The 26,388-nt window shown below is 42.6% G+C and overlaps 1 protein-coding gene across 2 annotated transcripts in view; it reads left to right on the forward strand.

Moving 5' to 3' along the window:
• The window catches only part of DDR2 (discoidin domain receptor tyrosine kinase 2), a 737,021-nt gene that overhangs the window by 378,936 nt on the left and 331,697 nt on the right, over positions 1–26,388 (forward strand). For both annotated transcript variants that reach the window (XM_069231100.1, XM_069231101.1), the window contains 2 exons: positions 1,435–1,565; positions 24,628–24,844. In XM_069231100.1, coding sequence (XP_069087201.1) covers positions 1,435–1,565; positions 24,628–24,844 — 348 coding nt within the window. The remainder of the gene's footprint in view (positions 1–1,434; positions 1,566–24,627; positions 24,845–26,388) is intronic.

The raw sequence follows: 26,388 nt of genomic DNA on the forward strand, positions 1-26,388 counted from the left end.
TAACCAGGGCCCCCGAGCGGTGTTGGGAAACAAAGGAAATTCTCACACGGACTTACCTGAGATGAGTCCTCCATCCTTAGGTGTCCTCCTAGTGTGGGTGGGGGTATCCCTGGGGCCAGGGAAGGGTCTCTGACCATGCAATATGCCTACAGGTCCCCTTACACCTGCCCCTACCCAGGTGTTAAAAAATGGCGCTAAGCAAGCTTAGCGCCATTATTTAAGACCCCCATCCCCCGTGGTGGATTTTAGCACAGGAGGCTAAATATGGCGCAAAGGCCATATCGGCCTTTTCTGGACGGGAACCCCTACCCTGCATCTTATTGACACAAGGTAGGTTTTTTCCCTACAGAAAACGATGTTAACTAGTAACTAGATGTGTCTAGCGCCAAATAGTAAATATGTAGTTAGGTTAGCGTTGGATTAGCATAAAAAAAGTCAACGCAAACCTAGTATAAATATGGGCCTAAGTTGGATTTCGAGACCACTGAAAAGCTGTGTTTGATTATATTTCGACCCTGGTTCCCTTGGTGGTTTAACTACTTAGGCTTAAGGCTGTGAATTTCTTTATGTTTTGAGGTGAGATCCGTGACAGAGATTATTGATCTGACTCAGTTGAGATACTAATTTCCACTACCGAGGGTCGAGTTGGTCTTAATATAGCCTACACTGTATATATGTGTCAAGCAATCAGCTGTGATTTGCTGGAAATGAAATCGTTGGAAGGGTGGTTTAATTATATTATTAAATGTATGTATCTAGTTCTTTCTTTTGACTTGTTTCCTTTTACTAATGTTATCAATCAATGATATTGGGGAGTTAGGCATGAAGATGGACTTGTTGTGAAGTAGTTCTTTGAAGGCACACAATATTCTTATAAAGCTTGTATTATTGACCCTCTGTAAATTTTGCCTGATAATAATGATGGATAAAGCTTAGGAAACATTGACGTTGTCAAATATATACATATATAATTTAGTCAAGTAAAGGAAAATCAGGCTCCAGCTATACTTTATTAACAAATTGATCATTGTTCGGTGTTTGTATCAAACCTCAGGACACATCTTGTAAATTAGGCTGCATTGAATGCAGTCAGAAAGGTATTTCATTTCGATGTGATATTCATTAGGGAAACAACCGTGAACGAAGCAGTTGTTTATGTCCAGGGAATGTGGTGGGTGAGTGAGGTGAATATTTGGCTTAATTATGCGAATCTCAATAAAGAATGAAGAATATGTTTTTGATGGTATTTTTATGAAAAGCTTGTTTTCTGATGAGAATAATTTGATAATGGTGGACCAGAGAACTTTGAATCGATTATCTTCCTGGTCAGTCCACCAGTAGGCTAACTGTATTTAAGTATTTCAGGATAGACACACTTGCTGTATTACACACTTTTCTAACGATTGCTTGCTCTTTTTTCCTTCCTGACAACAGATCCAACTCTAAAAGTAGATGACAGTAACACACGCATACTGATTGGCTGCCTGGTCGCAATCATCTTCATCCTGGTAGCCATCATTGTTATCATCCTCTGGCGACAGTTCTGGCAGAAAATGTTGGAAAAGGTAATTAAAAGGAACTGCTCCTTTTCCGTGGATCCACAATAGCCATAGAAATATGCATGGAATTAATACAGAGGCACTGTATCGGAGATGTATTTATCTGTATGGAGCATTCATTGACAAGCCTCTAAATGCTTTAGACACCGTTAATAAGCCCTAGTGCTTTCAGGCATTCCTTCTTTACATACGCTGTAGGCTTTCTTGATTGCTACTGTCATTGACTGTAAAAAGAAAAAGCTATTGTGTATCTGCCATGGTATATCATCTATACTGATCTTGTTGCTCTATGCTACAAAATCCACAGGTTTTCAGTGTGATAGAGCTCAACCAGAAGAAATGCCCGCATGGATCACAAGTTTAACCGATTGTTGCATCTTGTTTGTGCTGTTAGCGCAATAGTTATAAAATATGTTTTCAGCAGCATGTCTCAAGAGCAACAAATCCATTGAATGGGTGCACTGGCTATTACACTGAATGGGAGCTGTGTGTTTTGTGTGCTTGGCCGTATGTGTATTGTTTGAGTCACTCTGCCAGTTTGCAGTTACACTCCAAGGAATGCAAGTATGAAAGAGAAATTCATCAAACAATGTCTCTGGACTGATGTGATTGCTGCTTGTGGTGTTTACTTCAGCGGTTTACATTTTGTTTTGAGAATAAGTTATGTATCTGATATCAACAATATATCATTGGGTAGGCCCCACAGTTATTTTTTTCTGACTTCGGGTTCGGAGCTAAAATATATCACAAGCAGAAAGATGGGTTTTCTAGCTTGGCACCCAAGACAAGAATATACTGAAGGGCATCAACAACTTCTGCAGAAAGCTGAACTCCATAATGACTACAAAACGCATCAAAATGAGTCATTCACATTGCTCAATCTTGCAAGCTTCATACTATCATTCCAAAATATATGACCATGCCTCTTTGGAGGTGGAGTTTTGAAAGTACACCTTTTCAGTGTTGTCCTTAATGTAATATGAAGTTGGCACAATCTTGTGGCACTGGATATGTCATATGTGCCTACCATGGGAACACATCAAAGAAAGTTGTTCAACTTGTCATTTCAAGTGTAAACAGACTATTCATCAGCACAATGATTGTAGGTGTGTTAATCATGGGGGCAAACCGTCAAAATAAAGTAGTTTTAGTGTGTATAAATAATGTGATGCAGTCTAAAACTCTTACGTTGCTTTGTGGGTAGTGAACCTGTAAGAAGACTCACAATTTCAGGTTGTAAAACTGACACTGTCTACACAATAGGGGTGCCCTAAACTCGTCACACACTAATGGGACCAAACACACTCCAAATCATGACCCCAGCACCTGATGTTTCCTGAAAGTCTGCCTCGTAACACAAGGTGATTCATCCCATGAAACCCTTTGTAATTCTAAAGGAGGATCGGCCTAGAAAACAAATGATTAAAGGCATGCCTTCTTCAGGTGCCAAGTGAGCTTCAGCCTGAAGACCAAAGGAAGTCTAAGTTCAAAAGTATTCCTTGTCACTATCACATGATCACACAACAGACAGTCAGGATTTTAGAGCAAAGTGCTCTTACAAATTCCACAAACAGCCAATCTTTTAACAAGATCTCAGATGGTTGTCTTTAGGCCGAGAAACAAAACTAAATCAATCAGACCTTCATTATAGAATGTTTCAACCTCAGGCAAGACTAGTACTAAGTGAAATATTTCTTCAAAAAGGTCATTTCACTTAAGCTAAGTACCTGCCACACTCCCAAACAAACAGTGGCCCCGGATCAGACAGGCACCACCCATCTTGCCATCTTAACAGGCACCTGTACATCAAGGCACACTACCCTACTCACCCTCTAAGTACATCACATACAAACACATACAATGCTGGGAACCATAGGAAGGCTTATGAGGAGCTGGTACAACGTTTTGAAGATGCATGCAAAAAATAATTAGTACAATCTGATAATGAAAAGCCTCTGGAAGAGTACCCTGTTAAATCTTCTCTGGAGGATGAAACATGAATATACCATGCTATAATGTAATGGGCCACTCAGCATGAAGTTGTCGATTTGGCTGCAGAAAAAGAGCAGGTAGATTTTCTTGTTGAAACATTGTCCAAAAATGGTAGAACAGTCAAGAATGTGCCTAAATATTAAACAGTTTTAAAACACAACTGCAGAAAATTGCACAACTGCCCAAGCGATTGATGCTTGAGAAGATCAGTGGTTTTTGTTGCCTCAGGTCAAGCACAAGTGCAGTGGTGGAACATACAAAATATCACAGTATTGCAGATCCCCAGCCTCACATCACATTCAAGATAAACACCTTCCTTTCGGTTTTGTGAGAGTACATCTATCCTATTTCTCAGTTAAGGGCAAATAGATCAATGTTAAACAACTGCACATCAATGTCTTACATCTAAAAGCAATGTTTCTATGGCTGACAACTGTAGGAAAGAACCCTCTTTTTTTGGCATGGTTACTCTCACTTTTAGCTTGCCGTCAGTGTGTTTTGACTGTGTTCACTGGGATCCTGCTAACCAGGACCCCAGTGACTGTGCTCTCTCCCTCTGAATTTGGTTGCTAAGGACTTTACACACCCCATAATCGCCCTACTGGTGGCCCCATATAAGTCCCTTGTATATGGTACCTAGGTGCCCAGGGCATTGGGGCACCAGGGCTTCCCCATGGGCTGCAGCATGTATTGTGCCACCCATGGGAGCCCATCCAACATGTGTCTGCAGGCTTGCCGGTGCAGCCTGCGTGAAAATGTACATGCACTGCTCCCTTCCATTACACGTCACTGAAAGTAACTCCTGTGGCAGGCCCTCCTAGCCCAGAGGACAGGGTGCAGGTACCTGTGTGTGAGGGCTCCCCTGCATGAGCAGAGGTGCCATTACGAACTCCAACTCCATTTTCCTGGACTTCGTAAGTGCGGGGAAGCCATTTTACCTGTGTACTGGTTTCCAGCTACATAATGGTAACTCCGAATTTGGGCATGTTTGGTATCAAACATGTCTGAATCATACCCCAGTACTGTTACCAGTATTGGTTGTATGATCCAATGCACTCTCAGTGCTCCTTAGAGAACCCCCAGCATTACTCCTACCAGTCTTTTAGGGTTTTCCGGGCAGCCCGCGCTGCTGCCACCCCACAGACAGGTTTCTGCCCTCCTTCTGCATGACCAGCTCAAGCAGAGGACGGCAGAACAAAGGATTTCATTTCGGAGAGGGAGGCAACACCCTCTCCCTTTGGAAATAGGTGGTAAATGGCTTGGGAGGGGTATCCTTCCCAAGCCATTGGTATGCTTTGAAGGGGACATCTGGTGCCCTCTGTGCATAAACCGGTTTGCATCAGTCTATGGACTTGAATCCAAGGTGGGCAGAGGCCACTGGGAGCATCTAAGTGGCCAGGTCAGGCAGGTGATGTCGCAGCCCCCTCCTGATAGGTGGTCACCCTGCTAGGTGACCAACCCCTCTTCCTGAGCTATTTAAGGCCTCCCTCCCCGGTGGGTCTTCAGATTTAATGTGCAAGATTCCAGCAGGACTCCTCTGCACCGTTTACTTCATCTTCTGGCCACTGGAACTGCAACTGGACCCTCGAGGAACCGACAATCTGCAACTACAGCGACAACTCTGTTCTGCAACATTGTTTCCCCGACTCCTTCCAGCAACTGCAACATTTCTCTGGCTGTGCATCCTCTGAGGGTGACGAGTCTTCAGCCTGCACAGGAAGCAAGAGTGAATCTCCCTTGGAGTGAAGGAGCCACTCCCCTGCATCCACAGGCATCAACTGCAATGGCGATCGGCTGCAAAGATCTTCTCTCCTCTGGGACTGGGTGGATCCTGCATCACAGGTGGTAGTCTGGAGTACTCCCCTTGGTCCTCTCCTTACCAGCTGTGCAACTTGGGTGATGGTAAGCCCTTGCCTCTCCTCGCAGGACAGAACCGTTGTGCACCGTGACTCTTGCGGCTACCAAGGCTTGTTCGTTCCTCCTGCAAGGGTTCTACAGGCTCCATGTAGCCCCGGCATCCAGCACTTTTCCCTGCAAAGCACAGTCTCCTGCCTGCTGCTCCAGCGATGTGAGACTCCTCTCCAGGTATGCTGAGTGGGCCTCACTGCGACTCCTTGCCTGCTACCTGTAGGTCGCCTAAGGGGGCTGCCTCCTCTTCTTGTGGCTCTCCCAGCTGCTGAGAGTCACCTCGGACTCCCCTCTTTGGGTAGAGTCCCCTAGGCCTTGTTGGTCCTTTTCAGCCTTACATAACCTTCTTCTCCGACTCTTGCATTTGACAAGGCTTGTTGGTGTTTTTCCAGCACCAGTGACTGACTGCATCACGACCGCCGATGTGGGACATCACTTGCATCACCTGTTGAACTCCTCTTCTGCTCCTGTGCTGCACTGCTGACTTTCTTCACCCACCATCGACCTGGTCCTATATCTACAGAAGGGTGGGTAGTGGCTCCTGCCACAGCCAGACGCTCCAACTTGAACTGGACTTGGTCCCCTTCTTTGACATGTCCTCTTCTGTCAGGATCCACCTTTCGTTTTTTCCAGTCTTGTAGAGTCCTTATCCAAAATTCTCCTGTGGGCTTGGGGGAAAAGCAGGTACTTACCTCTTCTTTCCTAGTAGCTGGGGGCATCCTGGTACTTACCTTTTGGGGTTTCTAGTTCCTCCAGCTCCCCTCTACTGATTCCACTTCCTTTGGTGGGGGACTACCTTTCACCTTCCACTTATTTAGTATATGGTTTGGTCTCCCCCTAGGGCCTTCACTATTTCTATTGTTTTACTATTTGCTATTGCTTTCTATGCTAATCACAGACTTCTAATGTGTACATAATAGTGTGGCTACTCACTTCCCAGTGGAGTATTGCCTATATATTATTTTAGTATTTGTGTTACCATAATAAAGTAACTTTATTTTTGTAACACTGTGTGGTTCTTTCATGTGTGCAAGTGCTGCGTGACTGTAGTGATATTGCATAAGCTTTGCATGTCTCCTAGTCTTGGCTGCTCATCCACAGCTACCTCTAAAGAGCCCTCGCTTCCTAGACACTCTACATCTCATTAATAGGAGATACCTGGACCTGGTATAAGGTGATAACACCATAGGTGCTCACCACACACCAGGCCAGCTTCCTACATTACTTCTGAAAACAATGTTTCTACAGCTGACAACTTTCCAAACACACTCACAATGCAAGCCTGTTCTAATAAGTCCAAACAACATGAGAGCCCTTGTATTACATTCAAAAACAGCAAGAGACCTCCTTTCTACTGCTCTCATTAATTACATAAAGGATGCAGCACTGCACCCTCAAACAGCACATCCACCTCTAGGAAAACACCTACCAAGGACAGACAAACAATTTCACAGACATTCTCTGCAAGCACAATCAAATCACACACAAGTCAGAACCGAATACCTAAATTCTCGATTGGTACTTCAACAGTAATGTGTACCAGATATAAACCTGTGTGTAACAGTTCACAAAAAATGCTTAAACATCACATCCAGGTTTCCACACGTTCCTCAGTAAATCCACTCACTGCAACTGCATCATAGATAGTGCAATATCTTCACTCCCCTGAGCAGGCAGGAGTAGCCTACACTTTTCTTCTGGGTAGACATGTCAGCTTTAGCAGCTTACTTGCAAAACAAACTGTTTGTGCTTGGGACATTCCATGGATTAAAACTTTATGCATAGTTTGTTATGACCAGAAAAAATGCTTTCTATGTTGATTATAGTTCTAAATTAACAAGGTAGAAACAGTTTAATTGTGCTGCATATGTGTTGTTTTTTCCTTTGTTACACCAAATAAAAAAAAGGTTTTAAATACAAAATAACAAGGGAGAAACAGAAGACGAACATTGGAATGTTGAAGCAGAAATCATATAAAAAGCCATTTTACCCCTCTGGCACTCCATTGTCTCCAAAGAGCCCCCAATATTCTAATTGGATTTATGTAGCACTTTCCACACCAATTTGCTGCAAATCCTGGGTTTCAGGCACCAAGGGCCATATTTATACTTTTTTGGAACGGCATTTGTGTTATTTTTTTACGCAAAAGCGGTGCAAACTTACAAAATACAATTATATTTTGTAAGTTTGTGCTGCTTTTGCCTAAAAAAATGATGCAAATGCGGTGTTAAAAAAGTATAAATATGGCCCAAGTCTGCAGGGGTTAGGTGCCTAACCCACAGGTGCAAAGACTTAGTACAGTGCACATTTACTGATTAAGGAAGTCAAATTTAATTGCAGCCCCACACAACCCAGTGAGCATTCCTGTGAGGCATTGTGTTTGTGTTTTATGAGTTGCTAACAGTCACATAAATGGTTCAGGTACACAGTGGTAATTCAACCCCAATTTTGTTATAAGAATAGCACACTCAAGCATAGCACTAAGAAAGACACTTTGGGGGTCATTATGACCCCAGCGGTCGGTGCTAATATGGCAGTAGTACCGCCAACAGGCTGGCGGTACTTACCGCCACATTATGACATTGGTGGGTTGGCTGAAGCCAAACTTCCAATAAACCACTCCAACCGCCATGGCGGTAGCAGCTGCCGGGCTGGATATAACCATCTCCAGTACGGCGGCCGTCATTGTGCCACCAGCGGGATTATGTCCCTGCCTACCCCCATGGTTTTCGGGTCATTCGTAATGCCACGAAAACCATGGCGGTAGGTCCTATCAGTGACAGGGAATTCGTTCTCTGTCACTGATAGGAGGCCCCCTCCCCATACCTCTCCAAACACCCTCCCACCCCCTCTATATCCCCGCTCCCCCATTCACACACACACATGCAGACACACACTCATTCACACATACATACATGCATTCATCCATTCACACACACATCCGCACACACATCAAAACATACACACAGACATGCATTCCAATTTTCATGCATACACCCACACACACATTCATGCACACACGCACACAGCACAAAACACACACTCGCATTCATGCACAGACTCACACATACATGCACACACCCCCACACACACACACCACCCCCCTCCACGGTAGGAGACCCAACTTACCTGGATACAGGGGGTCTTCCGGCAGGAGACGGGGCGGGGCGCTGCTACCACCAGCAGCGCCCACCAGCAGAACACTGCCAGGCCGTATTATTTGACATAATACGGCTGGCGGTATTCACTGGTGGTAGCAGCGCCACCTTACCGCCATCCCGCAGGATGGTAGCAGCCAGATTTCCACCCTTCTTGTGGCGGAAATCCAGCTGTGGTCATAACATGGCGGACGGATGATAGCCGCAGTGACAGTCTTTTACCGCCAATCTTAAAATTAGGGTCTATATATTTTAAAATGTTTTTTGTTGCATAGTACACAAATAATAATCACACAGAATATAATTAAAAAGCACTTATGCATGTTGCTAGCAACAAGAATAAAACAAACAGTTTTAACATGTTTTAGAATGTTCAAAACAGCCTACCACCCTAACTCTACTTCTATGTGTTACACCAGTGGTTACCAACCTTTTGACTTCTGTGGACCCCCACTTTATCATTAGTTGAATATGGGGACCCCCACTGAATCATTATTGGAATGAGGGGACCCCCCATTACGTCATTATTGAATGACGGTGACCACGGTCTAAACATTGTTGATGATTTGAAATGAAAAACAATACACGAAAAATACAGAAACAATCATTCATCATATACAAATGATAACACATTTTATTTAATTTGCAACCAAATATCAATACAAAATTTAATTGGAAGGTTGGAGCTTTTCTAAATTCAACTGAAGCCACACACCATCCATAATATATTCTGTTTGATGCACCTGCACTGTTCCCATGAATCAATCTGAGGATACTAATTTAATTTTTAGCCTCCAAATTCAAATTCCTTGACATTTACAGTATGTCTTAAAATGTTCAATTGTACATTTAGTCACATTATTCATGTACACTTTATTAATCTGTTAATATTAATACATTTTCTGCATTCACGGACCGCCTGAGGAGGCTTTGCAGACCCCCCCAGGAGTCCCCGGACCACAGTTTGGGAACCACTGTGCTACACCTGTGCGACAGTTTATTTTGGCACCCCCCCACCTCCTCAGTTTCACTCACTACCACCTGGCAATTGAGCCCCTCATCTCTCCATTGTTCCCCTTTCACATACATTCATGTGTTTTAAAGCACTTGTAAAGGCTGGATTTACTAATCCACTCAGCTATCCACATAAAATATGGGGGCATAATTAAGAGCCCCTAGTGCCATTCTAACGCCACATTAGCATCTTTTTTTTACGCTAATGTGGCTTTAGAGGGCCAAAAACACTGCGCCATATTTACAAAGTGGAGCAATGCAGGAATTGTGCCACTTTGTATCCCTTTGCATTACATTATGCATGCACCAGGCATAATGTATACAACGGGGCCATCCCCCAGTTAGGGAGGCCAAAAAAATAATGCAAAGAAATCTATCAGATTTAGTTACTTTATTTTTTTCTGGCACTTTTAACGCCTGCTCAGAGCATGCATTAAAAGGAGGCTTCCATTGGTTACAATGGGCCTCTGAGTGCTTTTCAAGATTAGCGTCAATATTTTTTACACTAATCCTGCAGAGCGCCAGACTAGCATAAAAAAATTCTGACTATAGTTCCCTAACTACCGCCATTGTGCGCCGTATTTTATATATGATGCACACATGGTGGCTTAGGGGGGATGCGCCACTTTTCCTAAATATGCCCTATAGTTCTGTTTTTTTGCAGCAGGCATATTAATCCTCTATGCTACTTTATGCTGAGTCAAAGCTGCCGCTAGGCAAAACTCCAATCTCCCTCCCTAACAGGAACATTAGCACAAGAGGTATCTTGACATTTTAATTGTTTCCTGAAGGCTGGACTCACAAGAACTTTTCAGCAGGTGCCTTTAAATCACAAGTTTCAGAAGTTATTGCTAAACACAGCCCCCCCCCCCACCGAGGTCAGCGCCAGGGGCGGCTGCACCGCTCGCACCACCCAAAAGCCGGCCCTGACTACACTATGAAAGCATGGAATAGCTAACTTGACTTGAGAGTTTCTTGGGGGCCTGTGCACTGCATATGTGTTTTCAGCTTTTCAGCCATGTTATCAGCTGAAAACACAGCAGCTAGGCTCAGATCCTCTCATTACTGAATCGACTCTTGACATAAGACTGGATGTACCAGCAGTCTGGTAGAAGCTCTTGTGATAACCTGGTATCTAGATCTTTCCAGCTTCATGGTCAATTCCTAGGATAGTGACCACTGACGTTTAGACTGAATTGCACAATCTAGTGGGGATTTTCCTAAGTCCAAGATGTAACCCGTCTAAACTAACAAGATAAAAATATGTGCACTTAGACTTCAGGTTTACCTTAATATCTACTGTTAAACCTTGAGATGTATATACCAAAGAGATTGTGTCAAACTTGTGTTATGTAATAACAAAATCAGAAAATGGCCCTTTCATTAGTTTTGCGAACACAAATGACATGCAGATTGTGGACTAAAGGCAGACAGGCTAATTTAACATTATAAAAAATGGAGTCTGACTTGGGATATATTTACAAAATGTAAAGCCTTATGTAAACATTCTCAGTAAGGGTCTCTGTCGGGCTAAGCTGTCTTGATAGACGTTGGAAGACTGGTTGGATTATCAAGGACAGCCAATGTGGTGTTCAGCTTCGTAGTTGACATGTTGATTGCTAAGAGTCAACCAGTCACTTGATGTGTCAATGCTGCTTGAGGTTTTGCAAAACTCAGATTCTGAACACACTGTGGCACATGATTTGGATGGGATTTGTTCTGCTGATAGGAGAAAAGCTTTTGAGACAGTGGATGGATAGAAAATATTAATTCAAGGGATAGGTTCTATGTTGCTGAACACTGCTGTAAGATGTTGTCTACTGTGACTCTCTTTTCCTGAACTACAAATTGTTTAGAAAAAGAGTAACTCGTAACATATGGGAGACAAGAACCTTCTACTTATTTGCAGTGCCTGCACAACTTTGATTTTGTGTGTGCCTTGACAACTGAAAGTTGGTCTTTGCACTTTAAGCATATTCTGTAGTTTTAGACGTTTTTATAATTATTTTTATTGAGATTTGACATAGCATACAAAAAACAACTACAATAAAGCAGTGTGTTCTTGTACGCACATAACATCCCCAACAGATGATTGTGTTCAATATCAGGTGTATTTCAAAGCTCTTTTGTACACCAGTGTAGGAGCCTTTAAAGTTTCAAAGTGGAATATATCACTCTCCATCGTCTGGTATTGCTTGACACAAGGCTCGAGGAGAATACCTCTATATTGGCACTAATCAGACCTTATTTTGTAATGTTTGTGGGGGCATCCTCTAGCAACACAAATAGGTCTTTCTGAACGTGTACAGTGGTCCAGACCCTTCTTCCACCCCTCTAGTGATGGGGGTTTGTTTCTTTCCATGACAGTGTCTCTCATGGCCACTACAGGACCCAACTACAGCAGTACCAATTTATATATGTTACTGTCTATGTCAATTGTAATGTGTAACAAAGTGAATTTGGGCTTTCCGGGAAGGCACAAACCCATCACCCTTCCCAGGCATAGGAGTACCCCTTCTCTGAAGAAAGTCACCTTTGTAATGGTATCTATGAAGTCTGCCCTCAGGGAGAAGCATTTCAGACAACTCGGTGAGGACACCATTTCCATCTTCCACACCCTGGTACATCTGGAGTATGCTCTGTGTGAATACTTCAGTTGTGTGCCTCTGAAATGTGATGCATTTGCAGACTCCCAGGGGGTGGCTCATTTTTTCCTCTAATCAGCTTCTGTCAGAGGGCTTAAATTGCTTTTCCCTTTCTTCTTGCAGATGACCAAATTAGTCCAGCGAAGTGGTCACTAGGGAACAAAAAACTTGCAATAGTTTATGATCCCTCAGTTTTCCAGCTAAAACTTTGGCCTCTATCGGGCTAGTCTGGGAGCTCCTCTAGGCCCAAATTATGAGGCATAAAGGCATGCAGAATCTGCAAGTATCTAAAGAATTGACTACTTTGGAGGTCGTAGTCTCTCAAGAGGTCTGCACACAATCTTAATATGACTCTGAACAGTGTCCGACCCCCAATTTTGAGTAACAAATAGCATCCCATTGCCTAAATCCATGAAACTCGGGCACCTGTCTCAACCAGCACCCCGGCCATAGAGGCGTCTCCTTTGTCAAACATCATGCCCTTCCCACATCCAGGAAGCCTCATACCAGATGCAAAACACCACTTTTCAGGCCGGTGGAAGAGAAAGAGAGGTCAAGCCACAATAATGTGGGTGCGAAATCTGCATCCACTGCATTGTCCATTTCTCAGAAGCAAGGACGGGTTCCCATCGCTGTTGAACCACCATTCCTTTATGATAATTGAATGAGAAGCCCTATAGTATTAATAGATGTTGTGGGTCGCTACATCTCCTTCAAAAGTAGATTTAAAGCATTTCAACAGAACAACCCTACAATGGTGATTCGAAGGAAGTTCCACAAGAATGCATCAATGCTAGTAAAGGAGGAGCTCAGAATAGTATATGGATAGTTTTGTAGTTGATTGAGCAAGCAGTATAGGACTTCCATTTTGTAAATAGAGGAGCATCCTAAGAAGCACAGAGGGTGCACCAACCAAAACCCCAGGTCTCGGTTTAAACAATTCACCTGTGGCTGGATGTTTCTCACCCACAATCTTTGCAAATCTTCTGTAATGTAAACTGTGAGGTACCTAACCCTCTCATTCAGGACCTGTAAGTCACCAGCCCATTCCAGTAAGGCAGACGGGCATCCAGTGGGGTACACAGAATATTTAGCTTTATTGATGGTATGCTCTGAGAATTTCCCAAAGATCTGAGGCATCTGAAGAGCCAGTGGTCCTGACAATTGATGATCATCCAGGACAAACAGGATGTTGCAGGCAGACAACACCTCCCTGTCCAGTACTCCTGGGGCCCACTCAAAACCCCCTAACCTCTGTGCTGATCTTCAACTGCCAGGCCAGAGGCTATGTGGCAAGAGCAAAAGGTAAGGGTGACAGTGGTGCCTCTGAAGGGTACCAAGCGTTACACTGAAGAGATGGGACACATATCTTCCTACCCTACTTTGGCAGGAAGGCCTTTTGTACAGCAGCCATATATAGTCAATGAACTTAGGGACGAAGTTAGTTTTAACCAAAAGCAGAAACAGATATTCCCAACTCATCAAGTAAACAGCGTCGCTTGCACTCCTGTCAACCAAGTCCAACGCATTGTGCACATGTCTAATATTAAGCCTTGTAACTCAATGAGGCTTAAAACCTAATTGTCCAGGGTGAACCAGTGAGCCGACTACTTTTAAAAGCCAATTGGCAAGAATCTTGCTCAGATCTTCACCTTCACATTGAGCAAAAACGTAGAACAGTATGAGGGACAACGCTTAAGGGGGTGTCGAGGTTTAGGGATGACAACTATCCTGGCTGTGCGTAGATCATGTGGAAGCATGCCTCTTTTCAAAGCCTCCCCAAAAACCTCTTTCATGGGGAACCCTTTAGGGCCTGGCATATTCCCCAACCCTCGAGGTGGTCTCTGTCTTCTGCTATCAGTGTCTCCGTAAGGGAGGTCAGTCATGAACTCCCCTACATACCCAAAATCAGATGTATCCACTCCGAAGTACAAGGCAGCATAGTAAGATGCAAAACAACAGGGAATCTACTGGTCCTCACTCACTTTATTCCTGCCCTCATCAAGGAGCTAGGCAAAAGTTTCACATTTGGAAGTGTTGCTGCATAACCAACCAAGGATCCTACTCGTTTTGTCACCCAGTTGATAAATTTGACTCTGAATTACAAGCCAACAAACAATGTCCCCTCTTAAAGTGGCTTTGAACACCTACCAGAGTGTACTGGGTGATTCACTGGGTGATTCAACTGAGCTTTTGTTCTGTGGCATTGAGTATATGTTGTTGGCACTGTGAGTCTGACAGATACCGTGTACTAAGCTGCCAGATGGTTTTGATATGTCCCTGTCTCAGTCAAAACAGCATTATTTCCAGGGAATAGTCTGAAAGTCGCCTCCCAATATGTGTGCCCCTACACACACTTTCTGGACCTCAGATTTTGGTACAAGGAAGAAATTCAGACAAGAGACTACCTGTGTTGCCTGGAGTAGAACATAAAGCATTTTTCTGTTGGGTCCGGGCTCTTCAGACATCTGACATTCTCAAAGCATCAATGAATCTAACAAAGGGCCGTTGCCCCGGTTTCTCCTGGATATCCAATTTGATCTGTTACTGGACTAATCTCCCACCCCATTTAAATCACCTTTCAATATCCAAGGGCCTGGAGGAAACTGTTGTTAAATCTTCAATGATCAGAAGGAAATCTACTGACAATGGTGTGGGGCATAAACAATAATCATGGATTGTGGTTCCCCTTATAGGAACCCTGTAACTGCAGCAATCTTCCTAACTTATCATGCCAGATTCTTGTGGCTTTAAAGGACACATGATTTCGGATCAGTATGACCACCTTCCAGACAATCTGGAGAAGCCTACTTAGAACACCAGGGAGAACCCCATCAGAGGAAGGAAGAAACGGACATCTGCTTCTCATCAAATGGGTCTCCAGAAGAAAGAGTATATCTGCAGCAGGGTGTTTAGCTGTTTTCAGTACTGCTCCCCTCTTGACTCTATCTAGCAGACCTTTAATGTTCCAGGTGAGGATGCCATGTGGCCTTGTGTTATCATATCAGCATGATCAGCCATGGGGAAAGCATGGGTGTTATCAAATGGATCATCAATGGTGGAAGTTGATGTTTTCGAACGACGTCATGGAGACGTGTCTAGTGCAAGTCAGTTGATATTAAACATGCTCCTTCTATTCACCCCTACCTATACTTTGAGAACTGGAAGTACCTGTCAAGGAATAAATTGGTGACTCTAGCCAACTAGGCAAGCAAACAACAACTCCATCTCCTTTCACCTGAACTCTCCTACCCCTGACCCACAAATCCTCAAGCAAATGTAAAAGGTTGGAGTTAGGATATACTTCTTAAAACACCCCACACATACAGTGGAACTTAAAACACACTCATTTAGGTCTGCAGCTCGGAGAGCTGGACATCCTCGGCTAGACTATCACAGAGCTTTGGTTCTTGTGGCAACCAAGACCTTCCCCTCGGACGAGGGACATCAATGATTCAGACTCCTTCCGGTCTTCTCCCCGGAACAGCGTCTTCTCCTCTTCCTAGTGGCATTAGAATTTAGCAACTTTGGAGTCAGTATAGCATGTGGACAAGGGGTGATCATTTTCAAACATAGGTAGGTTAGAAGCATTAATATGGAGACAGTGAATGAACAGTTGAGTGACTGTGGGAGTTGGCGAGTGTATGAGCAACTTTGTGAATGTGAGTGACTATTTTACAAAAGGGTGCAAGCCTAACCTGTGTTGAATGTGAAATGGCAGAGAAGGGCTCAAGCATACCAACAGGAAAGGATCACACTGTAAAATATCACTATTTCCTCTCTATTGAACCGGACAACCTTCAAGGAAACATTTGAACTGAGATGCACATACTTCCAATTGTCTCCTGTGACTTAATGGGCTGCCAGTAAAGCTTGGAATGTCTTTTAATGAACAATAAGGTGATTTACAAAGCACATGATGATGATGCTTAGATTTACAGTTACTGGTATGGATAGGGATTAGGATTAGGAATAGAGAAAGGGGTGGGATAAGAAGGTCTGGCCTAGGGCTGATTGTAGGTTAATGCATGGTATAAGATACAGGCTAACTATATTATATGACTATTGGGTTAATGTAGTGATGTCCATGTAATCCCTGCGAACATTATGTACATTTCTGCTTGATGTGGTGGTACGTTGATACATTGGTTACTACTTAGTGGTAGGTAAATATAGCTGCATTTGAGGCTGTAGTTTTAATCTGTCCGAAATACATCCAGTGTGTGGCAGTAGTTGACAAGAGAAACTTACTAGACAGCGAGTTAAATCGAAAGCTAACTAAATGTTCTGGAGCACTTCTGCAATATTGGGGAATCTCCTAGCTTGCATGGTAGCTGAGATAAAATAATGGCGCCTATGGAGGATGTGTGATATAGCATTAGCAAACAGATGATTGCTGCAAAATACGCAAGTGATTGAGCTTCCTTTAAAGAGAAGGGGTACAAATATCATACTCAGACAAATCATCCAGGGATAATACCGATATTAACAAACCTGTCCATCTTAAGTGACTATTAATGTCTACCTACCAAGCTCAGCTGTCATTATAAAATGCTAAGAATACATTATACCATAAATAATATAATATGAGTGAAACACAGAGTGCACGTTGAATATTAGTTTGTTTTGTAAAAAAGTAAAGAACACAGATAACTGTGCTTAAACACTAAACCATAAATCAGACTGATGTGTTGGAAGAATATAATTAAAGAGTAGAATATGTTGTATCTAAGACATAAGTAAATGCAGGAGGGCTTCTTGCAACAGAATCTCCTGACTCAGATGTATTCTAATGATAATATAATGGAGCAATACATCAAACAAATTCAGTTTTCATCCTAATTTTCATATGGCATGGAGCAGTTACATGGATCATAAAGTCCATACTTATTGGTGTCACAAATCACAATGATAGCTTTGTAAATGCTGTAGGCATTGTAGATGGTGAGACTGTGAAAACAGTGAGCACTTATGTGCTAAACATGGAGGGTGAGAAAACATTTATATTGTGTATTTCACTCAACCCTAGAATGACTCTTTTATTGAATACATTAGGTCTGATAGACATCTTGGTGGCACAACACAGGCAAGATATAGCTAATTTCTGTGACTCGGTTGTACAGTCTGCCTTGTTCTGTGAATTTTCAAGCACTTTCAGTCGCTATGTCAGATATAGCATGAAGTGGACATAGAGACACCCTCTTTATCCCATGGTTGTCTGGTACGGCCACTGTATGTCAGATACGTGCCAGGTTACAGCAAAATGGCTCACAAGCAGCACAAGATGAGTAGCACCCCTATCTCTTTCTCGACCCAAGCCCAGCCGCATTTGATTGTGGCTCCTAAGGAGGAAGAAGACCGGACCATGGTATAGGCACTTTGAAAAAAAAGTATAACCATGGAGTCAGCAGTGGCAGTACTGCAGAGCACATAGCTGAAATGCACCAAACAAAGACAGGTATCAGATTAACTAGGAGAGATGTGCTTTAGAAAACTCATGTGAATAACACTGACCTGTGCTGAATGGTGAAGTGATGTAAATTTAAAAAACATATAGAGACAAAGAATACAGGCTACAGCAAAGGAAATCGGTAGTTGTAATCTACAAGAGTAAGTCCCAAAATAGTACAATAGTCTCTTATTGATGCATATGAAAAGCATAAATGGATTGGGCCAAGAAGGAAGTTTAGAACAAGATTTTTGAGATGTCTATTTTGCCAGAGTGCCTTTAATAGGCCCAAATGATATGAAACCCTCCTTCTGTGACTGTCATCTTGAATTGGGAAGCTGTTATGGTTTTTGTAAGGCTCCACCATCTTGAGCTGGGCACGTCATGGGTTCCTATGGGTGCTTTCTTTTTTGCAAAGGTGTATGTTCAACCTGCCATATCTGTTCCTGCTGGGGGATTGTCTCCATATGTTGCTGCCAACTCCCCTGCCTGTGCCACCTCCTACCTTAATGAATCCACACTCTCTGTTGTCACAGATGTGCTGGCCTGAAGGATGCTTCTGAACATCTTCCATTCCTACAGCTCTTCCAGAACCCACTTGCATTACTAATAATTGTACCTGCAAGCATGTCCTAACAGTACAGTATGTTCCTCCCAAGGTTCTACAGAAACCCCTTCCAAGGGATGTAGGTCACTTGGGCATCAAAGACAAAATGCTCTAATCAATGCAAGAGCAAATAACTGTGACATTGGGACCCATTCCTTATCCTCTGCCTCACAGCCTTTCCAATCCACCAAGTAATCCAGTGACCTCAGTTTGTAGCAAGAGTCTAGTATTTCCATCATCTCAAATTCTTCCTGTCCATTAACAACCATTGAGGGTAAGGGGCGGACACCTCATGAATAAATAGTGAGAGTTCCACAGCTTTCAACAAGGCCAGGAAATATGGGGCCTATTTTCAGTGTCTGAGGCATAGTCAGATATACAGCATTAGGGCTAATGATTTATCTATGATATAAGATCCGTTGTATCTGAGTATTAGTTTAGGAATAGTTCCATGAATGTGTAAATGAGCAATAGAGAGTTGGGCTTGCATGCCCAGTTGATACAACTGCGCTCGAACATAAGGTTTCTCTGATTGTTTCTCGACGTCTTTTTATTGTGCTTAAGTGAACTTCATCCTCTGTGGACATCCTTGCTTCATGGCGTAAGCTATATTTCCTGCTTCAGCCATCAAGAATAGAACTGGGAATAATACTGTTTGGATTTAAGGTTTTTCACTGCTATGGCTTATGTGTATAAGTTCATATGGCTGTGAATGGTAAATAACACCTAGTGAGCATGCCTGAGCCTCTTAGGTGTCTGTAATTTATTAAATGAGACCTTTGGTAATTGTGGCTGGCAGAAAGTCCCCTTCTGAAGTCCAAAAACACATACACTAAAAACCTTGTGCATATTAGGTTGTGCTTTGTCAAGGGCAGTGAGTGTTGCAACATATTTACTGAGAGATTTAATCATGTCTTCACCAAAGAGAAGACCCTTAGGATTCTCGGAATGCTCCCTTTCCGCAAGGTCTGCAAGCTTTGGATTAATCTTCATTAATACAAGTGTAGTGTACGTCATTTGGCATTAAGGCCTGCAATTGCATTTCCAAGGAGAGCTCTTTGGCTCCATCCTCTGAGTAGGTTTATGTCCATGGGGTGCCTACTCCACCTAATCAATTATTGTCACCAGGGGTTCAACCACCTCAAGGAGGCGATGTTGATATGATTTAAGGGACTTCTCCAGTCTCTTCCTAGGATCTCTAATCAGTTTAAAAGGAAAGGTGATAAGCGCTGGGTCTAAATTAGGGGTAAGACACACTTTATCCTGTGTTACTGGCCTTGAGCATTCTGCCCTTAAAATGTTCCTTGCTCCCTTTTCAAGCAGATTTCAAATCCAGCGCTTTATGATCTTGGATACATGGTCAAGAGGCCACCACTCAGCACTCCTAGGGTGTTTTATGTTGTCCAGGGAAACATTTCCTCCCCTAAGGGATCTCTTCTTACATCTTTGGAGTTAGGGGAGTCATCATCCTCCGTAAATATTTCAAGGTAGGTAGAAGTGCTGTAGTTTGTAGAGTTATGAAGGGTATTCTTTGAAAAGACCTCCTAAGTCTAGGTATGATACATTATGGGATGTGAATTTGATTCTGACTTTGACGGGTGGCCCACAAACAGGTATTTAGGTTTGAGGGAATTGTCTTGGAAGTTAGCAACTTTATTATGTTTAATTTCTTTTAGAAGAGTTTCGGCTGTACGGATGTTAGATTTAAAGACTAGATTTTATCAACCAGAGGGATTTTTGTTTGACATAATTAGAAGAACTAAATGCATGTCAGAGTCAGTACTTTATCCTAATTTTGAGGCGAAACCCAAATTTTGTGTGGTCGGTTGTATAAAAGAATATGAAAAAAGGATGGAAGAATTTAGAGCGGATGTTGTCACTCAGTTATTGATATCATACGTGAAACCTTATAGAGAAGTTTCAGTTATGGCCATTGCTCAGTGGGTGAATAATATTATGAAAGAAGCAGGTGTGGATGTGCAAAGATTAAAATCACATTCAATAAGAGGAGCTATGTCCTCGCAAGTTTTTAATAGAGGAAGGTAAAATGCTAGCCTCCTGTCTTGCATAAAATCTGTCAGTGAGTTAGCCCTGCTAAACCATTACCTACCAAATTGCACTGTGAAGCCCTTATATTTTTCTATATGCACTATCACTTTAAAATGTGCTTTTATGTGAAAGGTGTGATGAAATTGATCTGCACCGGCAAATTCAGTAAAAATGAAAGAGATGATTAGTACAGCCTCCAAGCACACTGAAGTATTTGCATGAAGTCAAAAAAGAATCTAAGCCAAATTGTTTAGTCATCATGAAATGTTTTGATGGGTCAAGGAGACTTTTGTGGACACTGACGGTAAGAAAATATGCAATATTCAGGGCAGATGCTCCTTCTTGCCGATGCTATTTGCATTGGAACCCTTAGCTTAGTGGATATGAGTGGATGTACAGATTAAAGGTTGGAAATGGAACCCCCCTCCCAGTGGGAGGATCGTATCTTGCTATTTGAGGATGATGTGTGTTTAGCTAATCCCAATAGGACCCTGGAAAGAGTGGGCAAAATATTTACAATCCATGGGAAATATTATGGGCTTCAAATCAACCAGGGAAAATCCATGATCTTCCCGATGGGTGCGTGGAAGACAGGAAGTGGCCTCCCAACGCCACTCCATATTGAATTTAAGTGCTTTAAGTACTTGGGGATATGGATTTCCAGAGAGGAAGCCTCCCATTATGAGGACAATTTTGTTCCACTGCTTCGGAATTTGAAGGCAGATGTTAGACACTGGGGAGTGCTGCCTCTTTTCTTAATGGATAGGGCAGCACTGTTCAAAATAATGGCACCCCCACGTTTTACTTATATACTACAGAATAGCCCCCATATAGTTCCCCAAAGGTTTATTAAAGTCATTGATGCTTTACTGAGAAAATTGTTATGGCAAGAGGGTGACCATAGAATAACACTTTCCACTTTACAGTGATCCACCCATGAAGGAAGTATCTCATTGCCTAATGTTAAGCGATACAATGAGGCGGCACACCTAAGTGTAATCAATGATTGGGCATATGCACAAATGGAGAACCCAGCATTTAGATTTGACAATGAGATGATAGGAGGGAAGGGACATTTTCAAGTTCTTCATGGTGGAAAACTAAACGAGAATCCCCCCCCCCCCCACACACAATGAAAGCGGTCATGGCGATATGGCATGAGCCTCATAGAGAGATGTGATGGTGAGGGCACCTCACCCCTGGGACTTTATTGTGGGTAGGCACACAATTGACAGAGGTATCTGGCTTTAGTGGCTTCTGCCAGTGGGACGCAAAAGGTCTTAGTACACTGTCAGATGTATAGGACGCTAATGGGATGTCTTCTTCGTATATCTTCAAGTAGAATACAAGATGCTGCCTTCCCAGGTATTCAAGAAAGGATTGCACAGATGAGGAAGTTATGGAGGCCTTGCCTCTGGAGAATAGATTGCCAAAGGGGCAAATAATCACCAAAATGTTTTCTTTCACTTACCACCTCCTGATAAGGAATGCCCAAAGGGGTTTAAAACCCTTGAGGATGAGATGGCAGAGGAACATTGGAGGCTTACAGGATGAGGACTGGAGATAGGTGTTGCATTTCCCTAGGAAGGTAGCGATGAAGGCTCGTTACAGATTGATACAACTAAAAATCCTGCAGAGGGTTTATTATTATAGAGTTCTACTCCACAAACTGGGGAAAGTGTTGGATGATAACTGTTTCTAAGGATGTGGAATGCGGGGGACATTGCTTCATACACTCTGGGACTACCCGATTTTACATGAATTCTGTGAGGGAGTGACCCTCAGACTGGAGGGTGGGACTGATTTTCAGATTACTCTGGGAGCTCCGTTTAATTTTCTAGGGATATGGAATGAATCTGGTACACTTCCTACCAGGGCATATTATTTAACCTGGTGTTCCTCCTTGCCAAGAGAGGAGCAGCACATATGTGGGGCCCTTCAGTGGTTCCTACGGTGAGAGACTGGGAAATAGAAAAGAATATTAGCTATGCACAAGAAAAGATGATCTATAAGGGAAGTGGATGTACAAATAAATTTGATAAGAGATGGAAAAGATGGATAAATGATGTTTATGGTAAGTTGGCTGGTGACCTCAATGGGAGGGGTGTATTGGGGATTTGTTGTTTGGCATGCATATATATGCTTTATTGTTTGAAGTATCAAAAAATACTAGTATAAAAATATTGAGGGAGGATGGTGTAAATTGCATGAGTAGGTTGGAAGGTGATGAGGCTTCACTGATTTATATAGACATTGTAAAATAGAACCCTGTTTCAGCACTGTTTGACTACAAATAAGTAGAAAACCCGTACAATGGGTCCTCTACACCTGGACCTCATATAGATCATTGGTTGTAATGTACATTGGGCTATTATCGGGTCCGTATAATTTGTTTGTGGGTAAAAACACTTTAAAATTAAATTGAGTTTGAGAATCTTGGGATTATGTACCTAAACTTGTTTTCCAAAACTCCCGGACCATTAATTTCAGAAAATTTGACTTTTATCTTGAAACTTCTTTCCCCTGATTTTTATATCCCCCACTCTCCCTATTTTAATGCCTAATCCTAATCCTCTCTTTTTCCTTTCAGGTTACCCTTATCCTAACCTAACCCTAAACCTTAAAGTGTAATCAATCTCAACTGTCACCCTTTTATGCCTTACTCGTAATTGAATCCAGTTCCTACTCTGTATCCTAATCCTAACCCTCAAGCTAAACCTCTTCCTTATTGTAATGTGTCCCTTTGAGCTGACTCAAACCATTAGGTTGTATGTATGTCTTAACCTAAACATTACACTAATGCTAACCCAAACACAGTCACTTGTGTACTCTTCTGAGACATTTGTCTTTAATTGTTTTGAGCATCTCTTTTTCTTAACCTGATAAATTAGCCCTCTACATTGCTGTACTGTTCAAATGACATGGCACCATTTCCTACAATAATGTACGAAAAAATTAGTTTTTAAAAAAATGACACTTTGCCGCTTATCCTTAAAAATCAGTACAGAGTTTGCGCTCTTTCATGCATGTACATTTTTAATACCATTAGTCTATGCTGCCCTCATCCTTCATGATGATTTATTTATTGGTTTAGTGGGGAACATTGTTGATCATTCATCTGCATTTACTATTGTAGTGCATCCGATCTTCCACACTGTTGCTTCACCTATCACATGCACTCTTTCCTAATAGGTCAACTCGCTTTCTTGGAAAAATGTATTTTCCTCATTGTTACAGCACTTCTTCTGTATCTCTATAGACTTTGTCCAAGGGTCTCATTTTTGCAATGGCATCTACACTGTCATCTTTTGAGTTCACCTCCCGTTAGCAGAAAATGATCAAAATCATTCTCTTCTGTCTTGAACAACCCATTCATAGCTACTTTTCTATTATTCACATTAAAACTTCAAGGTGGGAGGTTATCTTCATTCTTGCTTTCCTCTACATCACAACTTATCTTCACATTCTGTTCATCTCAACTGCTTTTATTACTCCAGCTTCTTCAGCACACAATCTCATATTTTTCTTACTTTTTCTGTCCACACTCTTTAACTTAACACCAGGTACATTTTACAAAGCCTTTTGCTCAGACTATCTTCCTCAATCATGATTGTTCATTACTTTTCATTAGACTGATCTCTATCTTCTTTCTTATCTATCGTATCACCCATAATTCCACCACAATATGAAAATTCCATCTTCCTTGTGCCTCTCCAGGTTTTACCACTTTAGCGATTCTTGCACATCTTTTAATGGATTATGACTTTCTTTTTCACTCTCTCCGACTGCTGTTGAAGTTTGGCCAGCTTTTTGCATCTCCCTGTCTTTCAGCTCCATGTCTTCAGCATCACACTCTAAAATTATTCTTGTAGTCCTCTGGTTCAGTCAATCAGTAGATACAAGCTACACAACATACTTTGCCAGAGATCTTACTCTTACGCACTTGTCTATTTCTATACAAGGGGAGAGATGTATCTTCTTTCCTTTTTCTTCTTAATGGTCCTGCTCATTTTTGTCTCTATTTATTTGCCCTTTTTGCTAATCTTCAGAAATTTGTTTGGCGAAAAGTGTAACATTTAGTAAATGAATAATAATGGCACAATGACTTGGACCTTCAAGGCGAGGAGCAAGGAAAACAATATGAGGAAAATATAAGGAAATGTCGACCACCCCTGCAAATGGAGTGGCAGTTAACACAATTGTGGATATGGCAACACTTCTGTGACATGCACCTTCTGTCTTTCAGGCTTCTCGCCGTATGCTAGATGATGAACTGACTGTAAGCCTCTCGCTACCAAGTGAGTCCAGCATGTTCAACCACAACCACAACCGCTCCTCTTCACCCAGTGAACAGGAGTCCAACTCCACCTATGACAGAATATTCCCACTTGGGCCAGACTACCAAGAACCCTCAAGACTCATACGGAAACTTCCAGAATTTGCAACAGAGGAGGAGGAAGCAGGTTTGAGGCAAATGTTTTTTGTTTTTGAACAGATGATAACCCTACTCTATCCCTAATGCAGTGCACCACTTTTCTTGAAATATTCCTTATGGTGCACAGAGCACCCTTTTGTGTATAATACCTGGCCTTGCTGGTGCCTGGGGATGATTGTCACTGTCATCCCTCTCTATGTAGGGGAATCCACTAAAAGGACAGAGAGTTGATAAGCTCATTCATTATTAGATGGATTTTTTGGAAGCATTGCTACGCTATGTTGTCTGCCAGTCAGCAATGGAGGGGGTAATATAGAAGTCTGTTTTCTACGTAATTGGTCTATGTGAAAATTTGGCGTGTACTATATGGTATGGCTGGGTAGCCCTACCGGGCAGTATACTCACAAATACTGTCTTTGGTCCAGTCAGGTACGCTTACTCAAACTTAAGCTCAACCCTGTGTAGCTGTGGCTGTGAGCAGTAAGGCTTAGTAAAGGAGCAATGTGTAAAGCATTTAACAACACCAAACAACAGAATTTGAAAGAAACAAGTCACCAGGTTAGAAAAAGAGATTAACATCTTCATGATATTAATCTTTAGAGACCTTACCCATCAAAATCCACTGAAGGGTTCCAGAGATCTATATTTTTTTAAAGGAATAAATAACTGGTATCAATCGCAAACAAGCAGTGGTTACCAAAAACGTTTTAATCTTTTGAAAAGTTCGAAAAAGTTAATTCGGCAACTCCAGCCTAAGATGGGCAACCAAGTCTGGCAGGACAAAAGTGCATGGGGCCAGAGAGGATACTTTGGACAGTTACCTGGCCACCAGAGCATTGTTAGAGCAAGATCTAAACTTTACAGGATGACCGACGTATAATAGAGTGGTCATGATGCCAGGGATGCAGTCTCAAGGATGCTGTGCGATCTGTGGGGGTGAAGTTCTGTCAAGTCCTCAGTCCATAGATGAGTGGAGGTGACTCTGTCCATGGATTTTAGGGTCTCATGAAGTCCTGTTTGCAGGGTTCCATGGGGTGCCAATACAGACCTTGCGTATTTGCAACACAGTGGTCAGGGCACAAACCTTTGGTGTAGACTGGTGTCCTTCTGCGGTAATGAATCTGGTCAGAACTAACACTCACAAGCTCAGCAGACACAAGTGCACCTTTTGGCGATCTCCAAATTGTCCTTGATGTTGCCTGGCGTCCAGAAGCGGCAAGACTTCTGTGGTGGCTATCTAATGTGCAACTTGGGCTTCGTTGACTTTGATATCCCCAAAGTCGTTCATGGGGGGCCAGCCAACTGACCCTTAGAGTCTCTGCTTTGGACAGGGGCAGGAATCAGCTTTTTCCCAGACCAGGCATGCAGAACAGGGTCCAAACTCCACTAGCCTAAAATGCAGTAGGAGCAGTCGCGTCCTCTCTTTGTGTGTTTCCAACGGGTGCAGAGTATTCCTCTCACCAAATCCAGTGAGTACTGAGGGTCAACATACAAGGGGTGCCATATTTATCCCAGGAAAGTGCCCTTAGGGGACCACACGGTCACTAGCCAATGGGCTACTGGGCCACTTCC

The sequence above is a fragment of the Pleurodeles waltl genome, chromosome 4_2, assembly GCF_031143425.1.
Source record: "Pleurodeles waltl isolate 20211129_DDA chromosome 4_2, aPleWal1.hap1.20221129, whole genome shotgun sequence".
Taxonomy (NCBI): Eukaryota; Metazoa; Chordata; class Amphibia; order Caudata; family Salamandridae; genus Pleurodeles; species Pleurodeles waltl.